General features: G+C 42.1%; 1 protein-coding gene and 1 long non-coding RNA gene across 2 annotated transcripts in view; one reads left to right on the top strand and one right to left on the bottom strand.

Moving 5' to 3' along the window:
• LOC310717771 overlaps positions 1-23,936 on the top strand; it is a 339,024-nt gene that overhangs the window by 229,634 nt on the left and 85,454 nt on the right. The window lies entirely within an intron of this gene.
• Positions 1-23,936, bottom strand: part of LOC310717767 (homeobox protein cut-like 1) — a 124,355-nt gene that overhangs the window by 54,707 nt on the left and 45,712 nt on the right. The window contains exon 3 of the mRNA XM_083526219.1: positions 7,427-7,474. Within this exon, the coding sequence (XP_083382345.1) occupies positions 7,427-7,474 (48 nt within the window). The remainder of the gene's footprint in view (positions 1-7,426; positions 7,475-23,936) is intronic.

Here is a 23,936-nt window from a genome sequence, read left to right on the forward strand (position 1 = left end):
TTTTATGGAACCTGGTAAAGAATGAGGTTGTAAAAATTCGCCTGGACCCCACAAATCTCTTGTAGCTTTATTTAATCCATCGTTCATTAGTTTTAATGTATTATATGTTTGTTTCTTATCAAAAATAAAATTGTGAAATTGTTTCTTAGACTTATACACACACACACACACACACACACACACAAAATAAATAAATAAAGAAAAAAAAAAAGAAAAGAAAAGAGAAGGCCTGACTCTCTCTCTTTTCATCCTGTCCTCAAAAAACTAAAGTACTTTTCCACGAAAAAGATAAAAGTATCTCAGTGTACACAAGGTCACTGAGTTCACAATACACACTTCTGATCATTCCTTTTTCAAACAGGCTGACATGAACAGGCTCTCTCTCTCTCTCTCTCTCTCTCTCTCTCTCTCACGTTCCTGTGTGTGTTTCTAACCAGAAAATGTTCTAATCAGAGGACATTTGATCCGCGACTGAGGGGATTAGAGGCTTTGCTGACTTCTTTAAAGCAGAGGGGGAATTACTGACAGGAACATCCGGCAGCCTGCCATACCATGACCACACCACACCACACCACACCACACCACACCACACCACACCACACACACACACACACACACACACACACACACACACACACACACACACACACACACACACACACACACACACACACACAGTTTTCTGAAGAAAAAAAAAAAAGGAGACTCATTTCAAATTAAATAAATAAATAAATATAAATGTATAAATATATATATATATATATAAAATAAACTAATATATAATTACTAATAATAAAACAAAACAATAAAAAAACTAATTCTTCTTAATATAATAAGCATTAAAATTTTTATTGTAATTAATTAATTTTGTTAAACAAACTTGTTTCAGAATTCTTGAACAAATGATTTATTTATTTTCTATCTAGTAAATGCAATTTTTATATAAAAATAATTGTTTTATTTATATTTATTTAAAACTTTTAGTTATATTATAGGTGTTGCATTTATTTGAATTAATTTACTAATTTGTTTGACAATTTATTTATGTATTTAAAAATTACTGCTTGTTCATTAAAAATGTTTTTATTGTATTTTTTTTGGGGGGGGGGGATGCAAAAATAACAATACAACAGTCTATAGACTTTACATAGGAAAGTAAAAAATAAATAAATAAATAAAAAAAAACCCAAACAGTATTAGTTCTTTTGGGTTTTGCTGAGAGACGGAGGAGAACAGCTGGACAGGTTTAAAGAGACACCCGGTACACGTAACTACTCTTTACATCTGTGATTATCTGAAAAGCATCCCTGAACACACACCACATCAAACTGAGGTAGAGCAGTTACAGGGCTGTTTCAGATGGAATAAACTCCTGGTGTTTTCCCTGCATGTTCCCATCCAGAACTTTGGAAATCCGACTGCAGAGATTTCAGCTTGTGTGTCACTTCAAAATGAATAAATAAATATTGTAAGCTAAAAAAAAGAGAAATAAAAGAGAGGCAGAGAGGAAGAGAGTGAACTCACAACATGAGCTGTGATTTTACGTCTTTTTTTCCACAAGGAGACGAGGATGTGCGGCTCTCGGGAGAGATCTGAGCGCTAATCTGCGCTGCCTGTGATTGATCCCCAGAGGGATCTCGCTAATGGGGGATTAACAGCCTGCCTGCCTGCTTAATAGCTCACACACACACACTCACACACACACTCACACACACACTCACACACACACTCACACACACACTCACACACACACTCACTGGCCAGTCTGCTCGCTTAACATGGCCCAGGAGAGGATTCGGATATCCTTGGATAGAGTTGGATGCTTTCGGATTTGGATGTTTGAGCGGACACACACACACACACACACACACACACACACACACACACACACACACACACACACACACACACACACACAGGAAAAAGTGACTGACTCATATTACCCACACACGACACACTACACACACACACGACTCACACAATACAAACACACCACACACTACACAGACGACTTACACTGCACACACACAACCCACACACGACTCACAGCACACACGACTCACAATACTACAGAATACACACACACACACACACACACACACACACACACACACACACTACTCACAGTACCAACACACACACTACACACACACAACTCATCTTATACAGTGAGGAAAATAAGTATTTGAACACCCTGCTATTTTGCAAGTTCTCCCACTTAGAAATCATGGAGGGGTCTGAAATTGTCATCGTAGGTGCATGTCCACTGTGAGAGACATTATCTAAAAAAAAAAATCCAGAAATCACAATTTATGATTTTTTTAACTATTTATTTGTATGATACAGCTGCAAATAAGTATTTGAACACCTGAGAAAGTCAATGTTAATATTTGGTACAGTAGCCTTTGTTTGCAATTACAGAGGTCAAACGTTTCCTGTAGTTTTTCACCAGGTTTGCACACACTGCAGGAGGGATTTTGGACCACTCCTCCACACAGATCTTCTATAGATCAGTCAGGTTTCTGGCCTGTCGCTGAGAAACACGGAGTTTGAGCTCCCTCCAAAGATTCTCTATTGGGTTTAGGTCTGGAGACTGGCTAGGCCACGCCAGAACCTTGATATGCTTCTTACAGAGCCACTCCTTGGTTATCCTGGCTGTGTGCTTCGGGTCACTGTCATGTTGGAAGACCCAGCCTCGACCCATCTTCAATGCTCTAACTGAGGGAAGGAGGTTGTTCCCCAAAATCTCACAATACATGACCCCGGTCATCCTCTCCTTAATACAGTGCAGTCGCCCTGTCCCATGTGCAGAAAAACACCCCAAAGCATGATGCTACCACCCCCATGCTTCACAGTAGGGATGGTGTTCTTGGGATGGTACTCATCATTCTTCTTCCTCCAAACACGTTTAGTGGAATAATGACCCAAAAGTTCTATTTTGGTCTCATCTGACCACATGACTTTCTCCCATGACTCCTCTGGATCATCCAAATGGTCATTGGCAAACTTAAGACGTGCCTGGACATGTGCTGGTTTAAGCAGGGGAACCTTCCGTGCCATGCATGATTTCAAACCATGACGTCTTAGTGTATTACCAACAGTAACCTTGGAAATGGTGGTCCCAGCTCTTTTCAGGTCATTGACCAGCTCCTCCCGTGTAGTTCTGGGCTGATTTCTTACCTTCCTTAGGATCACTGAGACCCCACGAGGTGAGATCTTGCATGGAGCCCCAGTCCGAGGGAGATTGACAGTCATGTTTAGCTTCTTCCATTTTCTAATGATTGCTCCAACAGTGGACCTTTTTTCACCAAGCTGCTTGGCAATTTCCCCGTAGCCCTTTCCAGCCTTGTGGAGGTGTACAATTTTGTCTCTAGTGTTTTTGGACAGCTCTTTGGTCTTGGCCATGTTAGCAGTTGGATTCTTACTGATTGTACGGGGTGGACAGGGGTCTTTATGCAGCTAACAACCTCAAACAGGTGCATGTAATTTAGGATAATAAATGTAGTGGAGGTGGAGATTTTAAAGACTAACAGGTCTTTAAGGGTCAGAATTATAGCTGATAGACAGGTGTTCAAATACTTATTTGCAGCTGTATCATACAAATAAATAGTTTAAAAATCATATATTTTGATTTCTGGATTTTTTTTTTTTGATTATGTCTCTCACAGTGGACATGCACCTACGATGACAATTTCAGACCACTCCATGATTTCTAAGTGGGAGAACTTGCAAAATAGCAGAGTGTTCAAATACTTATTTTCCTCACTGTATGTACATTAGATTGGATCTCGTTTGGAGATCAGACATCATCGTTGCAATGTATAACTAGCCTGTCTGAACAAACACACACACACACACACACACACACACACACACACACTATACAACAAACGAAATGTGCCAAGACCTTCCCAGGAGCAATGACCAGATCGCACACACGTGCGCACACACACACACACACACACACACACACACACACACACACACACACACACACACACACACACACACACACACACACACACACACACACACACACACAGAGAGAAAGCCCAATGAAAATAACCCACATCACACAACCCATGAGGTGAGAAAGAAAAAAAAGAGAGAAAAAGATCCCACTTTTGCTTGAGTAAACGAGTGTATTCTTAGAACCGGTGTGTGTTTTTCAAAGGAGGACGTTTATTTCAGTAAAGAGCTGTGTGATGCCCGGACCACCGTGTCAGCCGGGCAGCGGGAACATACACCAGACCATCTACAGAAGGTTGAGGGTCAACCTCACACACACACACACACACACACACACACACACACGCACACTGCACGTTCCTGAGGGCCAGGGTGGTCCGATAACTCCATACTCCTGCCTGGGATACTACTGTGCTGCAAAAGGAAAGAAGGAAGGAAGCCATGAAGGAAAGAAAGAAGGAAGGAAGAAAGCCATGAAGGAAAGAAAGAAAGCCATGAAGGAAGGAAGGAAGGAAGGAAGGAAGGAAGGAATGGTGTGTCAGTTTTCCACACACTTCATCTTCATGTTGATCGTGTTGATGATGTTCGCAGGAGTAAAACCCTAAGCCTTCACTTGCATCAGTGTGTTGGCGTAGTTTTCTGCTAGTTCTAAAAAAGAAAAGCTAGCGAGGAAGCCTTCTCCCGTTAGCGTGGCACGCTCTCTCGCGCACAGCCAGAGGGAGTACATCTCGCTCCGGCGTGGCCCAGTCACACTCGCCCGTGTGTAACACACGCTGCCGGGGACCCACTGAATCTCAATTCGACCCTGCATGAAAAATTCAAGCCCCTCATCCATCATTCAGTGGCCACGGCAAAAAAAGAAGGAAATAAAAAGAGGTAGAGAGAGAGAGAGAGAGAGAGAGAGAGAGAGAGAGAGAGAGAGAGAGAGAGAGAAATAATAAAATAAAATAGCGTACAAGCAAACGGGCGAATTTAAGTCATCCTTTAATTCTGCTATTGTGTGGCTATTAAAGAAACGAAAAGATAACGAGCAGGAAAAGAATCACAGAGGACAAGAGGAGCTCTGGTTTATTCATGCAGAGAGAAAAAGGCTCTGCTGCAGGTCTGCGCAGATGAAAGAAACAGACGGACGCATCAGAATGTGTGTGTGTGTGTGTGTGTGTGTGTGTGTGTGTGTGTGTGTGTGTATACTGATTTGTTTTCAGGAGTGCTGCTAAACAAACTAACAGAGCAAGAAAGAAAAAGAAAGAAAAAAGAAAGAAAGAAAGAAGGAAGGCATAAGGAAAGAAAGAAAGAAAGAAAGAAAGAAAGAAAGAAAGAAAGAAAGAAAGAAAGAAAGAAAGAAAGAAAGAAAGAAAGAAAGAAAGAAAGAAAGAAAGAAAGAAAGAAAGAAAGAAAGGATCCAAACGGACAGAAGAGAGCACTGCAGGTTGTGTTGGAGGAGAAAAATAATGGACAGCACAAAACCTTTTATCCCTTTTTTTCCCTAAATAATGTGCATTTTTTTTTATCCATTTACAGTTACAGGATAAACGTCCCTGGGATGAGTGTGTTCCGGTTACATTTCCGTTTTCACTCTTACAAGGCAGTTAAGGGTTAAGGGCCTTGCTTGGGGGCCCCTCACTAACATCTTGGTGGTACTGGGATTTTCTCTCACAACATTTTGCTGGGTGTAAAATCTCTCTGTCACGTGGAAGAAAACCAACGGCACCTTTTACAAAGCACTAAAACTGGAGACTCCTTCCAGAAACGATACATTCCCATGTTCTGGAACTGCATTACAGCTATGAATCTAACATATAAATACTCCAAAAAGTTACAGGTTCTCAGAAGAAATGTCTCCTCCTCTGTTGTCCCATAAACACACACATATATGGAGTATTATGGGCTGGCTGTGGGCATTGCTGTCACACCGCATTGTTCAGGGTCATTGATGTAGATCAGGAAGAGAGGACGAGGGGACGAGGTGACAAGAGGTGCCCCCTCCCTTCACTAAATCACTCTCTCCGGTTGCCAAAAAGGCCAGGCCTGCTGAAAAGCTGCAGAAACGAGGATAAACGGCGGAAAGGGGAGCGTCTCCTTTTAGAAGGTCGGAGAATAAGAGCAGGAGCGGCGCTGCTATTTAAATAGACTGCTGAAGAAACGGCAGTTCAAATGAGTGATGGAGGAGGGGGGGGCGAGGAGAAGAGAAGAGAGAGAGAGAGAGAGAGAGAGAGAGAGAGAGAGAGAGAGAGAGAGAGAGAGAGAGAGAGAGAGAGAGAGAGAGAGAGAGAAAGAGGGATACTGTAGTGGAATTGAATTGTAGGTTCTTGTGATGTAAAAAGAGAAAATGAATAATAAAAAAAAAAGAATGAAAAAAAAAGAAGGAGTAAAAGAAACTAAATGAATAAGAAAAAAAAGAAAAAGAAAATACAGGAAAAAAAGAAAGAGTGCTGTCTCACTCTCAGTCTGTGCTTCTGCTGTCCTGCTTTCAGTATGTGTGTCTCCTGTCTCGCTCTCGGTCAGTGCGTCTGCTGTCTCGTCCTGTCTGTACGTCTGCTCTCATGTCTCCTCAGTGTCTATGTGTCTGCCGTCTCACCCTCAGTCTCTATACGTCTGCTTTACTGTCTCCTTACTCTCTGTACGTCTGCAGTCTCACCCTCAGTGTCTGTAAGTCTGCTTTACTGTCTCCTTAGTGTCTGCTGTCTGCTGTGAAACCTTCAGTCTCTGAGTCTCTGTATGTATGCTGTCTCACTCTCAGTCTCTGCACATCTGCTTTTCTGTCTTTTTAGTGGGTCTGCAATTTCTCCCCTTAGCATCTGTATCTGACTTGCCTGGTTCTTGTCTATCTCTAGGTAACTCTGCATTTCCAAATCCCATTCTTTGTCCTTCTCTCTGTCCTTCTCTGATTTTAGCAGCCTGGTCAATGTTTTGGTCTCTCTCTCTCTCTCTCTCTCTCTCTCTCTCTGTGTTAAGTAGAGAATGTTGCCTTTTTACACTGAATGCAATTTAAACATGGCCTCCAGGCCCAGAGCGTCATAAAAAGGACAAGAGAGAATCCACTCCTCCCATTCTCTCTCTCTCTCTCTCTCTCTCTCTCTCTCTTACACTCTCTGAGCCAGATCAGGTCATGCTATACTCGTTGACAGGGAGAAAAAAAGACGAGAGGAAGGAAAAAGGAGGCCGATGCGGGAGGAGGAGGGGAGGGAGAAAAGTGAAGTGAAGTATTGTGGGAAGGAGCATTATTTCAATGTAAATGCTGACGTTTATTTAGACGGACAAAGCTGATGAATTGCAATGTGACTATGTGACTATGTGACTATGTGACTGTGTGTGTGTGTGTGTGTGTGTGTGTGTGTGTTTCCATAACGCACTACTGGATTGTTACAGCTCAGCAACTGATACAATGATGACTGTGTGACACACAAACACTGGACTGGCAATGCACAGACAGACAAACCGACACACACACACTCACCTCAGCCTGAAAACTCTTCAGCAGTGGAGCTACCTGCTTGCGGAGATCCTGAAACAAACACAGGACAAAGGGTCAGTGGTCAAACCAGAGACTATACATTTCCTCAGATCAGTAAGAAAAGATCAGCGTCTCACTTATAAAATAAAAGTACGTCAGCTTTAGAGGAACTGGACTTGTCCTTAGTGTTCTCCATCACACACACACACACACACACACACACACACACACAGGTGCATTACACATGGTTTGTGTGGCTGAATCACTCGTGTCGGATTAAATTACAGCTCATGTGAAAGGACGTCAGAGCCGAACATGCAAATGGGAAGCAGTAATGTCCTGCAGATATGTGTGGACACACACACACACACACACACACACACACACACACACACACACACACACAAAATCCATTAATTATTCAGTAAATGTTCAACTAATGAGATAGATAGATAGATAGATAGATAGATAGATAGATAGATAGATAGATAGATAGATAGATAGATAGATAGATAGATAGATAGATAGAGAGTCGAAGTTATTATTATTATACATTATTATTTATCATTATATTATTTATTATTCTTACTTTACCATTAGATGTTTATTACATTATTATTTTAATTGTTAATACGACGGATTCATTTATTAGATGCTACTTATTGCTATCATTTATATTTTCTTGATAGTTTCCTGCTACTTAATTTTGAAACATTGAACTTTGTCAATATTATAACATTATTTTATTTTTATTGCTTGCCTGTTTGTATTATTGTTATCAACATTCCTATTGATTTCATCGTTTAACACCGTCGTCATCATCATCATCATCATCAGTATCAGACAGCACCAGACAACCACGAGTGACCTGTCTGGTCATTTGCATCGACACCGGTGGCAGGTCGCTGGGGTCAGACGAGGTCACAGAGGTCGGCGCTTGAAGGCGAAAGGTCGCTCAGCCGCAGACTGTGCAGCTGGTTTAAGCTTTCTGTCAGCGCTTGAACACTCGGCGGCGATCTGCGCAGCTAAATGTGGAACCGTGTACAGACTCCCCTCCCCCTGGTCTATCCATACTCACACACACACACATACACACACTCACTCACACACAGTGTGCAAAACACCCCACACTCCGCCCCTGAAGACTCCCTGGGGACAGGAACAACTCGGAGGATCTTATTGGGCAACAAGGGAGAATATGTGTGTGTGTGTTTGTGTGTGTGTGTGTGTGTGTGTTGGCTCCTGCCTGGATAACGTTTATGTAAGCACTGCTCAGAGGTCCTGGTGACCCACAGGAAACCTCTGTCAGCAGCTGGTTTACATATAACACTCCAATCCTTGCCAACGGCAACACACACACACACACACACACACACACACACACACACACACACACACACACACACACACACACACACACACACACACACACACACACACACACACACACACACACACACACACACACACAACTGCACGGGGAAAGCCGTGGTTCCAGAAGCACAAAGCTCAACAGAGAAGCTGTTTCTGTGTTATTTCAGCTCCACTGTGCCTCCAAACACACAAGTGGCTTAACAAATGAGCAAAAGTTTGTGGACACCTGACCATACGATCACGTGCGCATGCTGCGCATTCAGCTCCACGATTAGTGTCCGATGTCCAAATACTTTGTCACTATAATGTATAGTGCAGTTCAGTGGATTAAGAACTGCTCAGCTGTGACACAATTCTTTATTCTGATTGGTCAGAGGTCTCTATGTATATCTTACACTTACATGGTGTTTTTTGTGTGTGGAAGGAATTCTCCAGTGTCGGTGCTGTGAATGTAGAATACGTTGTGTTTTATACATTTTTAGTAACACAACACTTTGAGCTTCTGGACGTACAGGTGTGTAGTGAAATACTGATATTATTATCCTATTAAACCAGTTAAATTCATGGGTGTTCCGTAAGAGAAAATGTAACCATTAACGAATAAATAGTATTTACTGTTGATGTAAGTGATGTGGTGGAGGAGGAATAACAAAGCAACAGGGTCTAATATAATTATTTAATAATAAATATATGCATTTCTTTCAATATTTTAGTGATGATAAAAAAATGGTGCTAAATGAAAGAAAGAACATAGTGAGCTTTATATTAATATTATTATTATGATGAACATTATTATTATTATTATTATTATTAACATGAACATTATTATTATTGTTATTATTATTATTATTAATATGAACATTATTATTATTGTATGACATATTTCTAATTTCATTTTATTTCATTAATCCAAATTAAACTAACCGCAATTCTATTTGACTTGGATTCCATTTACATTTATTGTACATTTAATAGAATTAATTCATTGAATATATATATATATATATATAAATATATGTAAATTTAATTCGAACTTAAATTGTGCTAATGTGCTCTTTCCAGAAAGTTCAAGAAAAAAAAATGTAATAAATAAAATTAATAATAATAAATAAAACAGGAGTAATTAATAACTTTCCATGCAAACTGTGTAAAAACAGAAGGCAAATGTAATTTATATAAACACAGTTTATTGCTACAGAAAGACTGATTATAGATTATATTACAATATTTTACAAAAATCTTGAAAAATGTGCGTGCGTGTGTGTGTTTGTGTGTGTGCGTGTGTTGCCTGTGCTGCCTGCAGATAATGCAATAAAAGCAATTACTCTGCAGTTTAATAAAGAGCTGAAAACATATGTAAAATTCAGCAATAAAAAAAAAAATGCTCCGACTTTCAAAGAGAGGATTTGCAAGGCGCGATTATGAATGCGTTCTGCATGCGCATCATCTCTCCAGTGCAGCGCCTGGAATCTTTAGCATTTTCTTTTTTTTTTTTTTTTTTTTGCTCACTTTTTTATAGTTCTATCCCTTTGTGTAGCTTCTCATTTTAACAGCTATTTTAATAAAAAATAAAAAAAATGCTAAATGCAATAAATATTACAAAAATCACAAGTAAAAAACGAACAAGAACATGACAGGCTTTAGGATCCTGTGATACCAACTTCAATTTGTTGAACAACTTAACTGTGGTCTTAACTGTATATTATCTATATATAAAGTGCATCAATCTCACATATACTGTAAACACACAATATATATGAGCAAAACTATTGGGACACCTGCCTTTTCCAGCCATATGTGGTTCCTCCTCAAACTGTTACCACAAAATTGGAGTTACAGAATTCTATAAAACAACTTTGAATACAGAAGCATGACATTTCCCTTCACTTGAACTGGCGCAAAAACAGCTCCATGAAGATATGCGTTAAATGTGTTGGAGTGGAAGATCTTCTCCTATGAAGCTCCAAACCTATTGAACACCTTTGGGATGAATTGGAGCAGCACTCCAGGTCTCCTCACCTCACCTACATCAGTACCTGACTAACACTCTTGTAGCCGAATGAATCCACAAATCTATAGAAGCACAATTGAAAAATCTAGTGGAACATCTTCCCAGAAGAGTGGAGGTTATTGTAACAGGAAATGGGGACTCAATGTGGAATGGGAAGTTTAGAAAGCGCAATCTTGTGCTCAGGTGTCCACAAACACCATATACTATATATTATTGTGTTTATATATTCAAAAAGGGTGAAAATGCTGAAATTTGAATGTTGAGATGACCACAACAATAAAATGCTCATGAAGAAACGAAGCAAATGTTCAAGTTTTGAAAAAAGAGCACCGTACGGCAGTAACCGCAAATCTGCTTGCATGCATCTTTTGCTCTTAAACACACACACACACACACACACACACACACACACACACTCGCGCACAGACCAAAATAAAAGATGGCAGCGAGCTAGGCCAAGACTCCGGCGAGGGATGTAAAGTAGGGAATAAAGGAGTGAATAAAAGAGGGAGGGAAGGAGTGCTCAGCTGTAATTAGGCCTGACGAGCAGGTCTGCCTGGCAGCCCGCGACTCACCGCCTATTTATAGAGCACAAGAAAAAGCTTCGAAAACTGCTGGCAGGGCAAACTGGACAGCGCGCGCACACACACACACACACACACACACACACACACACACACACACACACACACTTGGAGTTGATCCAGCACTATTAAGGACGCAAAGCAACTTGAGTGCATTTAGTCTGTGAATTCATTTAATCAGGCAGCGTCTAATTCCAGTAAAGAAGCTCGCTTCATAAACGCGTATTAGCAGCCTATTACATGAGCCACAGATTTGGAACACAGCCATCACGCATACGTCTTGAAAGTCAGATATTTCGGATGGCGGTGTTGCTCACCGCTTACTGGGAATTTGTGCTGGGGGGGTGTGATGTGACAGAAATAAATCATACGGCGTATACACTGTACAGATTTGGTCACAAATAGTTAAAGAAAAAAAAAAAAAAAAGTTGTAAGAAATTCATTGCCATTTTTGGGAAAATCTTAATATATTTCGGATGGATGGATGGCTGGATGGATGGATAAGTAGGTAGGTGGGTTTTTAGGTAGACAGACAGGCAGACAAACAGAAAAAAGATGGAGACAGACAAACAAACAAGTAAGGTGTAAATAAGTAAACAAGTAGATAGATAGATAGATAGATAGATAGATAGATAGATAGATAGATAGATAGATAGATAGATAGATAGATAGATAGATAGATAGATAGATAGATAGATAGATAGATAGATAGATAGATAGATAGACTGTCCTTCTGTGTTTGCCGTCTCGTTTTCAGTGTCTGAATCTTTGGACAGTAGGATCCCCTACATGCTTGTGTGGGCCGAGTCTGACATGATTTTACATCACAAACACCTGCGGCTCGGTGTGGAAATGTTTTACTATTCAGTGTATCGATATAAATCAGGATTCAGAGTCGCCAGCATCCACGTCTATAGCACTTTTATAGCTTTACTTTATTCCGAGACTGAAAGGAAGCCCTTGGTTTCTCTCTCTCTCTCTCTCTCTCTCTCTCTCTCTCTCTCTCTCTCTCTCACACACACACACACCCACACCTTCTGGCGACTTTTTTGTTAAAAGCTCTTCTGCAGGTATGGTTGTCATTTCACACTCCTCTGTGAAAAGGGATAACGAAGCTGCAAAGACGACTAGAAAAATCTAAAGCGAGGAAACGCACCGGAATAAATCGTGTACCATGTGCGCACACACACACACACACACACACACACACACACACACACACACACACACGGAAAATCATTTCCTGAGAAGGCGCCAGGAGGTGTAGAGTGTTTGATGAGGCATTTTAAAAAGACAGACGTTTAAGTATGAGAAGACAAAATAAAAAAAAAAAGAGAGATTGAGAGAGAGAGAGAGAGAGAGAGAGAGAGAGAGAGAGAGAGAGAGAGAGAGAGAGAGAGAGAGAGAGAGTGAGTGAGTGAAAAAGAGACTGATGAAAGACATGGAGAAACAACAGTTACAGTGGGTTAAGATACATAGCAGACAGGTGTGTGTGTGTGCGAGTGTGAGAGAGAGAGAGAGCGAGCGAGCATGTATGAGAGAGAGTGTAAGAGAAAAAGAGATAGACAGATAGATAGATAGATAGATAGATAGATAGATAGATAGATAGATAGATAGATAGATAGATAGATAGATAGATAGAGACTATGAGAGAGAGAGAGAGAGATAGAGAGAAAGAGAGAGAGAGAGAGAGAGAGAGAGAGAGAGAGAGAGAGAGAGAGAAAGTGTATGAGAGAGTGAGACTGTATATAAAGAGAGAGAGAGAGAGAGAGAGAGAGAGAGAGAGAGAGAGAGAGAGAGAGAGAGAGAAAGTGTATGAGAGAGTGAGACTGTATATGAAAGAGAGAGAGAGAGAGAGAGAGAGAGAGAGAGAAAGTGTATGAGAGAGTGAGACTGTATATGAAAGAGAGAGAGAGAGAGAGAGAGAGAGAGAGAGAGAGAGAGAGAGAGAGAGAGAGAGAGAGAGAGAGAGAGAGAGAGAGAGAAACTGTATATGAAAGAGAAAGAGAGACAGACAGACCCCTCAGGCAGCCTGGATACACAAAACACAGGATGAAAATTAAAAGCTTTGCTTTTGTGGCAGACGTCTACAAGCTGCTTTTTCTATTTACCCTGAACACACACACACACACACACACACACACACACACACACACACACACACACTTGACTACACAACTTTCTAAATCTCACAAGCACTACCACACAACTGTGAATCGAAGTGTTGCTCTGTCTGCTTGGAGAGGTGGACCCCCAGGAGCACCTGATCCCCAAAGTCGACTATAAAACGATTCATAAAAAAACAAACAAACACATAAATGAAAATAAAAACAAATAGTATAAAATACAAATTAAATGAAATAAAGTGTCTGCCGAAAGATCTGCACAAGAAAAAAAGGTTGCAGCTCAAACATCACAGATTCGACAAAAATAGTGACCCCTCGCAGGACACGAGCGGCAAATTCAAATCCCAGCGGCTGGGGCCCTTGAGCGAGGCCCTTAAACCTCAACCTCCCGATTGTAAGTCGCCCTGGATGAGGGGGTCCGTCATGTGCAATTAATTTAAAATGCACATGTTCTGCTTCCATTGCGTTAGAAATCAAAACACCGCAAAAAAAAAAAAAAAGGATAATGAAAGAAATGCACTAGAAGAAGAAAAAAACACCACAAAACATTTCAGAGTGAAATCCTGGACTTTTTCACCCCTGAGTTGTGCATTGTGTGTTGTGAAAGTGCAAAAAATGAGCCCCTTTACAAGGCAGGCAGGGCGGAGCGGTGCGCAGTGAGCACGAGCAGACGCTTTATTATTAATTCCTTCGAACGACTGTAACCTTTCAACCGAACCTCACAAAGAAAACACTTAATCCGAGCGCTGTTCTGGAAATGAAAGTGGGGTTTAAGAGAGAGAGAGAAAGAGAGAGAGAGAGAGAGAGAGCGAGAGAGAGAGAGAGACAGAGTGAGCTGTTGACTGGAGTGAGGAAGCACACTTGAGTGGGCCAAGAGGAGAATAAAAGCACAGTCTTTATAAAAAAAAAAAAAGGGTCAGTGTTCGAGTCCTTCAAAACCCGATGCACAGGTTCAACAGCAACCTGAGTGCCCTCAGTCTTCTCTCTCTCTAACACACACACACACACGCAGACACGAACACACACACACGAGTAGTTAAGCGTTCAATGCTAAAGTGTTTTACACAAAACTTGACCTCAACACACAAAAACTGCCTTTTTTATTATTATTCATCATGCAATTGTTCCGTCATATGCACTTCACAAATAATCGATGTGTGTACGCTGTTACGTATCCCAGCATGCAGCAGTATCCCACATTTTTATTTGTGGTTTTTCCCCAAACTGTACTTGAAATACTTTATTACTGCACTTACGTAGATTTTTCTGGTATCAGTATTTTATATTACATTTTCTACACAAATCTCTCTACTTTCCACTTCTTATATTTTCCAAACGGACTCGTTGCTTTAGTTTGAATCTAATTTGGTGAATTTGTTTGTATCCTTTCTTCTTACTGCGCAACGTTTTCAGCCCATCAACCTGTTTCCTGCCGTTGCGCGGCTTTTTCGATGCACCGGTGTATCGTTTCCTGGCTCTCACACACCACAGACGTCGGCTAGTTTACGAAGTGAACAACAATCGGCGGCAGAGGGCAACAAGAAGTCTGGGGGTAACGTGGATGAGACAGAGGGAGTCAGTGATGTATACATGACTGAGAACAGAGACTTTCCTGATCATCATCATCTTTTCTCTGCTTGTGTTCTATATGGTGGATGTTCAGCCTGGATACATTCATTAGATAACAACATTTATGAATTTGTTTTTTAATAATATATTTATTTCACTCACTGGTTTTATTAACGTGCGCATCTTTGCTTGACCATTTTTAAAAAAATATATAAAACCATCATTTTCTTCTTCCAGTTGCTCACGTTAGGGGGCGCCACAGCGATCATCAATCATAATTTTTTGATTGTAGAGATAAAAGCAATACATCATTCGAATTTGTGAAGTGTCTACTTTTATTTGTTCGCACAACAAAACGCTGTGCTTTTGAAATAGAAAAAAAAAGCAAACAGACAGGGGGCGCTCTCTGCCATCTCTCTTCACAGACACACTAATAAAACAACCTGAATCTCAGTGAAGATTTGCTGTACAGACTTAATAAATATATGCATAGAAAGCTTGATAATTAAACTTTTAAATAAACCCATTCATAGAAACAAATTATTATTCTGAAATCCTTGTGAACGTTATAAGCGGTACAGTTTCTCCGGTATCGCCTCATTATGACCTCTAGAGGCGAATCACTTAAACAATGCGCTGTTTGTTTTTACACGCGAGACTGCGTGCTGCACGGAGAGCGCTATATTGTATTTATTATTCGACCATTTATTAATGATATCCTTATGTATTAATATATTTATTTCCTTTAGCACGTTTTTCTAAATCAGTAATTATCCATCTCAAAAATTCATCGGATGATCCATCAGTTAACAGCAAGTACAATCCAACCCAGCTAACAGTAAAATCGGTCGAACGGTACAGCCAAGGAATTGACCAATCGGAAAGCAGCTGTAAGTCCTAGAATAACAAAGAAATATAGATTTGTTTTTACACTCAAGTTCATCTGTTATTCCAGACATACACACACATTGTCAAAAGTTTATGGACACCTAAGTATAAGTTTGTTATGTGCTTCTTTTTGAACATCCCATTCCACATTGGGTCCATATTTGCTGTTATAATAACCTCCACTAATCTGAGAAGATGCTCTACTAGATTTTGTGGAGATTTGTAAGACATCCAGCCACAAGAGTGTAAAAGACAGGTATTGGTGTAGGTGATGTGAGGAGGCCTGAGGTGCCGTTAGAGTTCACATTCATCTCAAAGGTGTTCAGTAGATTGGAGGTCAGAGCTCTATAGCAGAAGATCTTCCACTAAGACATATGGAAAGCACATTTTCACGGCGCTGCACAAGAGCACTGTCATGCTGGAAGAGGTTCGGATCTCGTAGTTCGAATGAAGGCGAACATTTCCTGCTAAACGCATCCTACACAATCGTGTGCCTCCGACTTTGTGCTAACAGCCTGATGAGTGGAAAAGTCAGGCGTCCCAATACTTTTGCGGTTCAATGGTTTATTGACGGCCGCGAAACCAACTCATGTCATGTTTCCCTATTGGCGCTTCTGCCATCTTCTCTCCTCTAAAAGCGCTGGTGTACAACTACAGCACGGAAAAACGTTGAAAAAAAAATACCGGTATCGAAATGAAAAAAATTAAATAAACAAACAAAACGTCCCTTGAATCTAAACTGCTTTCATCCTTCTTTTTATTCTGACATTCGGTCGCTTGCGTAGGTCTCGCAGCCGGCGTTTTTCCAGTTCTTCAATTATTTATTATTTTTTTTTTTTCATTTCTTCAAAACCTTTTACAAAAGGGCCGCTGACTGAAGAGAGGCAGACGTCTCGCTTCGCAAGGACGAATCTCGTCTGCGTGCTTCAGCTCTCTATTTCGGTGCGCCGCGCTTTCGACAAAATGGAAGACGTGGACGAGTGGTGAGGTTTCTCTCACGAGCAGCGCTGATGGTGCTAGCCGCTGCGCCGCGCTACATTACAGGCGATGCCGAGAGCTCGGGTGAACAAACACATTAGCATCACTCCGCGCCAAGCTACGCGCAGCTGCATTCGCAGACACTGACTCATCGTGTTCGGGCTAGACGACACACATGCACACGCACGCATTCCTTTCCTCACACACACACACACACGCGCGCGCGCTTCAGTGCAGACGAAGACCTCGACACCTCGTAACGTCTGGACGTGGCATCGGTGTAAAGAAAAACACATTAACAAGTGTGTACACACGCCCACGTTCATTAACGCCGTGACTTCAGTGGTGACCTTTAAAACACTTATGAAACACACACACACACATGCACATACACCCAAAAACACACTAACACATGGACACACACACGGACACACACGGACACATACACACACATATCCCAGACATGTTTGTTCTTTCAACTTGTGAAAATATTTGAATAAGAAGTTCCTCCTTTTGTCCGTTGTGTCCTCGGATTAGTGTGTGTGTGTGTGTGTGTGTGTGTGTGTGTGTGTGTGTGTGTGTGTGTTTTTGCCGTATGAATGCCTCATGGTTTTATGAGCAGCAAATAATAGACACACACACTCAGACACAAACAAACTGGAAAGCATATCTGTGAAATTCCAAACACACACACACATACACGCACACACACGCACACACACGCGCTCTCTCTCTCCCAAAGCAAAATGTCCGAGATATGACATCACACAGGCCATCATGGAAAAATGTACACACAATAACAAAAATAAAACACTCCTCCTGGCCTCATTCTCGTCACACACACATGCACATACACATGCACACGCACACACACATGCACACCTGCAAACTGGGGGTGTGTATTGTTGTGGGATTTGGGACATTACTGCTGAATGTTGCAGAGCTGTCAAGACGGGGGTGAGGGATTCATAATGGGCAGTCTGCACGCATGCGCACACACAAACACACACAAACGTACATGCACATGCATTAATGAAAATAAAACCGACAAGTTACCGCAAACTCCAGTCTGTTCTGCATACACAAAGCCATATCTGTGTGTGCGTGTGTGTGTGCATGCACATTTTGCTTTGATTGTGTGTGTGTGCGCATGTGAGTGCACTTGCTTGAGTGCATACGTGTGGCTCTTTTGATGCATGTCTGTGTTCTATTTCGTCTTTTGATAGACACGTGTGTGTGCATGTGTGTGTGTGTCTGTGTGTTGTCACTCCTTTGATGGTAAATGAGAACAAGAGTGTGTTGGTATTATCTCTAAATAAGGAAGGGAGGGCAATTCGGTGGCTATCGTCTGCTCATCTAGCCATGACCAAGCTGGAAGGAAAGGGGGAGATAGAGAGAAAGAGAGAGAGAAAGGGGGGATGGAGACTGCTGATGAAGGAAGGAAGGAAGGAGGAGGAGGGGAAAGATAAAGAACGAATACAGGGGTAAGAGATCGAGCACTTGGGGGGTGGAGTGTACCACTGTGTACAGGAAGGGGGGGGGGGGGGTTGCGTGAGCAAGTACGAAGAGAGATGGAGCGTGACACACACACACACACACACACACACACACACACACACACACACACACACACACACACACACACACACACACACACACACACACACACACACACACACACACACACGACAGATCTTCTTTCCCCACTGCAGACACTAGAAGATGGATGACAGGGGGGCTGAGCGTTGCTTCTCTGGGGAAATGGAATTCCCATTCCCTGTCTGCAGGCCCCCAGGCCATCCGCTCAACACCCCCCCCCATTCCCCCTCACCCATCCACCCAGACCCACCCACCCACACAATCACACACAAACACACACACACACAGTTACCCTGAGGCAACCCTCGGGACCGTTCTGTGATCACATCACTGGGTTCCAATAACCGTCTACAGTGGAGAGCAGCTCACACAGGACTTCAAAGGCACTCTGAGGAGATTCTTCTCGAGTATTAAAGGTGCAGATTCATTGCAGGAACTCAAGATTCCTTGTGGAGCCTCTACAGCTCCTACTCCACCATCCACTGAGCTCCACTTTGCGGTATCAATCGCTGCTCCGGGAACTTCACCTAGTTTCCTGGGCATGCAGTGAAAAAGATGCCCGGCGTATGGCACAGTGACACAAGCTGCACTGAGCTTTCGTTCAGCCTCAACAGTCAGACACAAACAAAGGCATTTTTCCGACCATGAAATATTGTGCTACAGCATGGCCTTCAAATCGGTCTTGAACAGCAAGGAACAGGAAGAGGAACTGCATCAGAGATTCAGACGACTTGATTAGTGAAAAGGCCTCATTTGAAACCAGCACACAAGATTCATTTATCCAAGGGCCAACGAGATCTTATGGGGAACCAAAGCACAAGCAAGAATTCCGAGTTGTATTCTGAGTGGCATCCCTACTATAACCCTCAAACAAGGTACAGTATGGCCAGGAGCACACTTGCGCCCTGACCCCTACGACCATAAGCATCCGACTGGCGTTCTGATTTATCCAGGAGGTGTTCGAAATACTTGCGGTCAAGGCTCTCAAATTCTTCATCTACCATGTCTCCACGGAGCTCACACAGTCCACAGGGTCATACAAAAACAAGTTTGGGCATCCTAGATCCAGTGAAGAACAATCGTAATGCTTCAGCATCCGACGAGATCATATACGATTGTGTGTAAGACAAAAATCTCTTTCAAACAAAAATAAAGAGGGGGGTCAATCTGAGGTAAGAAGGAGGGCATGGGGCTTCTGGTCCATACACAATATATGACTAATATTTATGGACACCTAAGCATAAGCTTTTTGGATGTCCCCTTCCACATTTGATCCCCATTTGCATTAAAAAAATAATAATCCACTCTTCTGGGAAGAAGTTCCATTAGATATTGGAGTGTGTTTGTAGAGATTTCAGAGACGAGGAGGCCTGGGGTTGTTGAAGGCCATCCAAGATCTTCCAACGCCCACCAATGTACACCATATCTTATGTGCATTGTAATGCTAAAATAGGTTTGGGTCTCCTAGTTCAAATAAAGGGAAGATTTCACGCGCCCACAGAAGCAGAAAGAGCCGAAGCGGCGAGTGTGTTTCAGTAGAATAGTGGTGGAGAAGAACAGTAGTTGGAGCGGAGCTGCACTAACGAGGAGCGCACGCCCGCCGCTCGTCCCCGGCTTATTGAATTATGTATCGCTCCTCTGATCCGTGTGCTAATTTGGTCAGATGTTGCGCACCGCTCTGATCTTCTACACAGCGCCTCGTACGCATCGAGCTCTTTGATGACTGAGAACTGTTCTGGCTGCTTTGTCCGTGTGTGTGCGCATGTGTGTGTACTAATATTGCACTGTGCGCTAACTAGAGTGTCTATGGAGGTACTGCCTCTCATCACCATCTGCCACTGCTCATGAAGGAGATGCTCTGCGCTAAACCATCTATTATCCGATATGAAGAGATACACCACATCAAATAAAAACACATTATGTTTCTCTTCGCCGGGCGTAGGCGGGAATTACTGTCACCACACTCCAGCTTGCACGCTTAACCCACTGCTGCCTGAACGCATCCTACAAACAGGCCAATATCGTTTCCTCGACGCTTCGCGACGCAATCGAGGTGATGATTGCTTTCATACCACAGCGCCGAAGGTGCAAATGTGTATTTTTGTTAATACGTCAGCGTTTCCATAGTAACAAATCAATTATTGTAAAATATTATTGTAAACATATGGCGTATAAGGGTTAATTTAACACGCGCTCGGCCTTCGATCTTCACGTGCATCAATGAGCCGCGGCCGCCCACGACCCTGACGCCGTTTCACCGATGTTCCTTCCTTTTTAAAAGATACTGACCACTGCACACGGGGAACATCCCACAAGAGCTGCGGTTCTGGAGATGCTTTGACCCAGACGTCTAGACGTCACAATTTGGCCCTTGTCAAATTTGTTAAAAACCTTACAGTTGCCCATTTTTCCTGCTTCTAACACGTCAATTTTGAGAAGGAAATTGGCGCCATTTTATTCGCCTGTTTTTCCTGCGGGATTAAACATTTTTTTAAAAAGATCACGTTGTGGTTTGTAGTAACTGCAGCAATAACGGATCGCTAGCTACTCTGCATAGTTAGCAACACATTGTGTAATGTGAAAATTAAGTGTTGAAAAGTGAAGAAATATCGTAAAAATGCTTGTGAGGGGGTCAAAAACTTTAATATCTTAATTCTATTATGATATACTACAATAATATATATTCATAATTTAATATAATGTATATTATTAATTTACACTAGTAAGAGAGCACCATCACTGGAGACCCCCCCCACACACACACACACATTTATTTTTTATTTATTATTGTATCATATGTTTTTGAAGTGATAAAAGGACTGACAAAGCTACTCAGAATTTCTGCCAGATCGATGGAAATGATCTGACTCTCGCTGGAAAAGAGACAAATCTAGGTCGATCAAAAGTAGAGTGCGTGTGAGCGAGAGCCGAGACTGAAACGGGTTCGAAAACCGATCTCAATCGGGCTCCCCAATCGAGAAACGCAGATGTTACTACGATGACCAGCGATTGTGGACCTGGTGCTGAGGTGTGTGTTTGGGGGCGCAGTTACTTTTCTCAGGTGGTGAATGAGAAATCGCTGACTCTATGTTGTGTGTGTGTGTGTGTGTGTGTGTGTGTGTGTGTGTTGCTGACTAGCATAACCAGCTGCCCACAGCCGAACCCTCATAGCCATGCTGATGATATTAACTGTCAATGATCAGATGGATAAGCCTCTGCATGTGTGTGTGTGTGTGTGTGTGTGTGTGTGTGTGTGTGTGTGTGTGTGTGTGTGTGTGTGTGTGTGTGTGTGTGTGTTCACACGAACGTATGCAAAAAAAAAACCTTGTGGTAGCATGCACGTTAAAAGGAGTTCCGTTTAATTCCGTTGATGTTCAATATTTTAACACGTGAGCATTTCATCAGTTTATTGTGGCCAGGAATCAACACAGGTATTTGGGTTGGTTTTACGGTTCTCAGAATAAAACTGAAGCCATTTTATTATAGAAAATCCTATATAAAAAAAAAAGGTAAAATTTTTTTTTCAAAAACCACACTTGTTTAGTGTCAGCATCGTCGTCCCAGATACGCCCGTTTTCATGAAAACTTCACTTCTGGGACGCCAGTGCTTTAATTAGATTTAATGACCAAATTGGTGTATGATTAAAAAAATATGCGTAGTGATGCACATCAAACAAATAATTTTTATTAATCTGAATTATACCGATCATATACGCCTGGATGCCAGCTTCATCAAGAGCGCACACACACACACACACACACACACACACACACACACACACACACACACACACACACACACACACACACACACACACACTCCTTCAAATCCAAGTCTATTGTTTTTTAAATAAAACATGCCCATTAATCTACATTAACATTTCCATTAATATAATAATATTTTAGAGCTTTGGGATATTGACTATAGGGAGTGTAGAGCAACCACACAGACACAGACAGACAGACAGACAGACAGACACACACGAGAAAGTCTGCATGTGGGTCAGAAGCAGCTATCAGTCTGATCATCTCCCCTTTTCAGCCATTTTGTCTCAGGACAGAGTAATAGGAGCGCACACACACACACACACACACACACACACACACACACACACACACACACACACACACACACACACACACACACACACACACACACACACACACACACACACACACACACACACACACACACACACACACACACACCTTCTCTCTCACTCCATTTAGTTGTTCAATGCTTCGATCTTTCGTTTTACAAGAAGCCCAAGAAGTGTGTGTGTGTGTGTGTGTGTATGTATGTGTGCACCCAGACACTAAAATGCCACTTAACATCGACACCGTGTGCATTTTCATGCAGTGAGGTCATGATTACTGAAGTAATGAAGGCTTCTCAGCAGAGGTCTCTAGCGCCACCTTATTTCCGGCCTACACACATACACGTACACAGCTCCCACTCAATCAGCTAATAGGAGGCGAATTCCTCCTCTCTTCACTCCTCCCAAATTCCTCAGCCTGCGAGGACGTACAGGAACGCCTTTTTTAAATCAATGGCTCGTTACAGCTCTGTGTGTATCTGTGTGTATCTGTGTGAGTGTGTGTGAGTGTGAGTGTATGAGAGAGAGAGAGAGAGAGAGAGAGAGAGAGAGAGAGAGAGAGAGAGAGAGAGAGAGAGAGAGAGAGAGAGAGAGAGAGAGAAAGAAAGAAAAAGAGTGTCTGGCTGGTAAACAAGCCTGCGTGGTTGGACTTACACACACAGGCCTATAATTAACTGAGGAGACGCCAGGCAGCCTGAGCAGGCACACTGCCAGCCCGGATCAGGCCCTAATTACCAACGCTGTCTCTGATAGAACACCACACACACACACACACACACACACACACACACACACACACACACACACACATTCTAAAAGGATCAGGCAGTCACAGCGCCGTTAAAAACACCTCTCACACTTAAAGCTTGGAGTCTACGGGCTCTGACTACGCCGAATGTATTAAACACCTGCATTGTGTAATGACTCGCTCAAACTGGAACCAGTTTGGTGCTGATGGTCCAGCACGTTCCAGCTTCAGCATTGTGCTCTTAAAAATGTTGCTTGTGGCTGTGTGAAGTTTTGTTAGCTCAAGTGATGATTGTTAAGGCTGAAGCTTAAAGCGGGTTCTCAAAACGGGATATCCAAGCAGGTTCTCAAAGCAGGTTCTAAAAGCAGGTTCTTAAAGCAGGTTCTTAAAGCAGGTTCTTAAAGCCGGTTCTAAAAGTAGGTTTTAAAAGCGTAATCTAAAAGCAGGTTCTCAAAATGGTTCCTGCCTGTACGTACACACAAACACACACACACACAGCTCCCACTTTATTTTATTGGTTGTACAAATTTTCATGTTTG

This window comes from Silurus aristotelis, assembly GCF_946808225.1.
Source record: "Silurus aristotelis genome assembly, chromosome: 22".
NCBI classification, from domain to species: Eukaryota; Metazoa; Chordata; class Actinopteri; order Siluriformes; family Siluridae; genus Silurus; species Silurus aristotelis.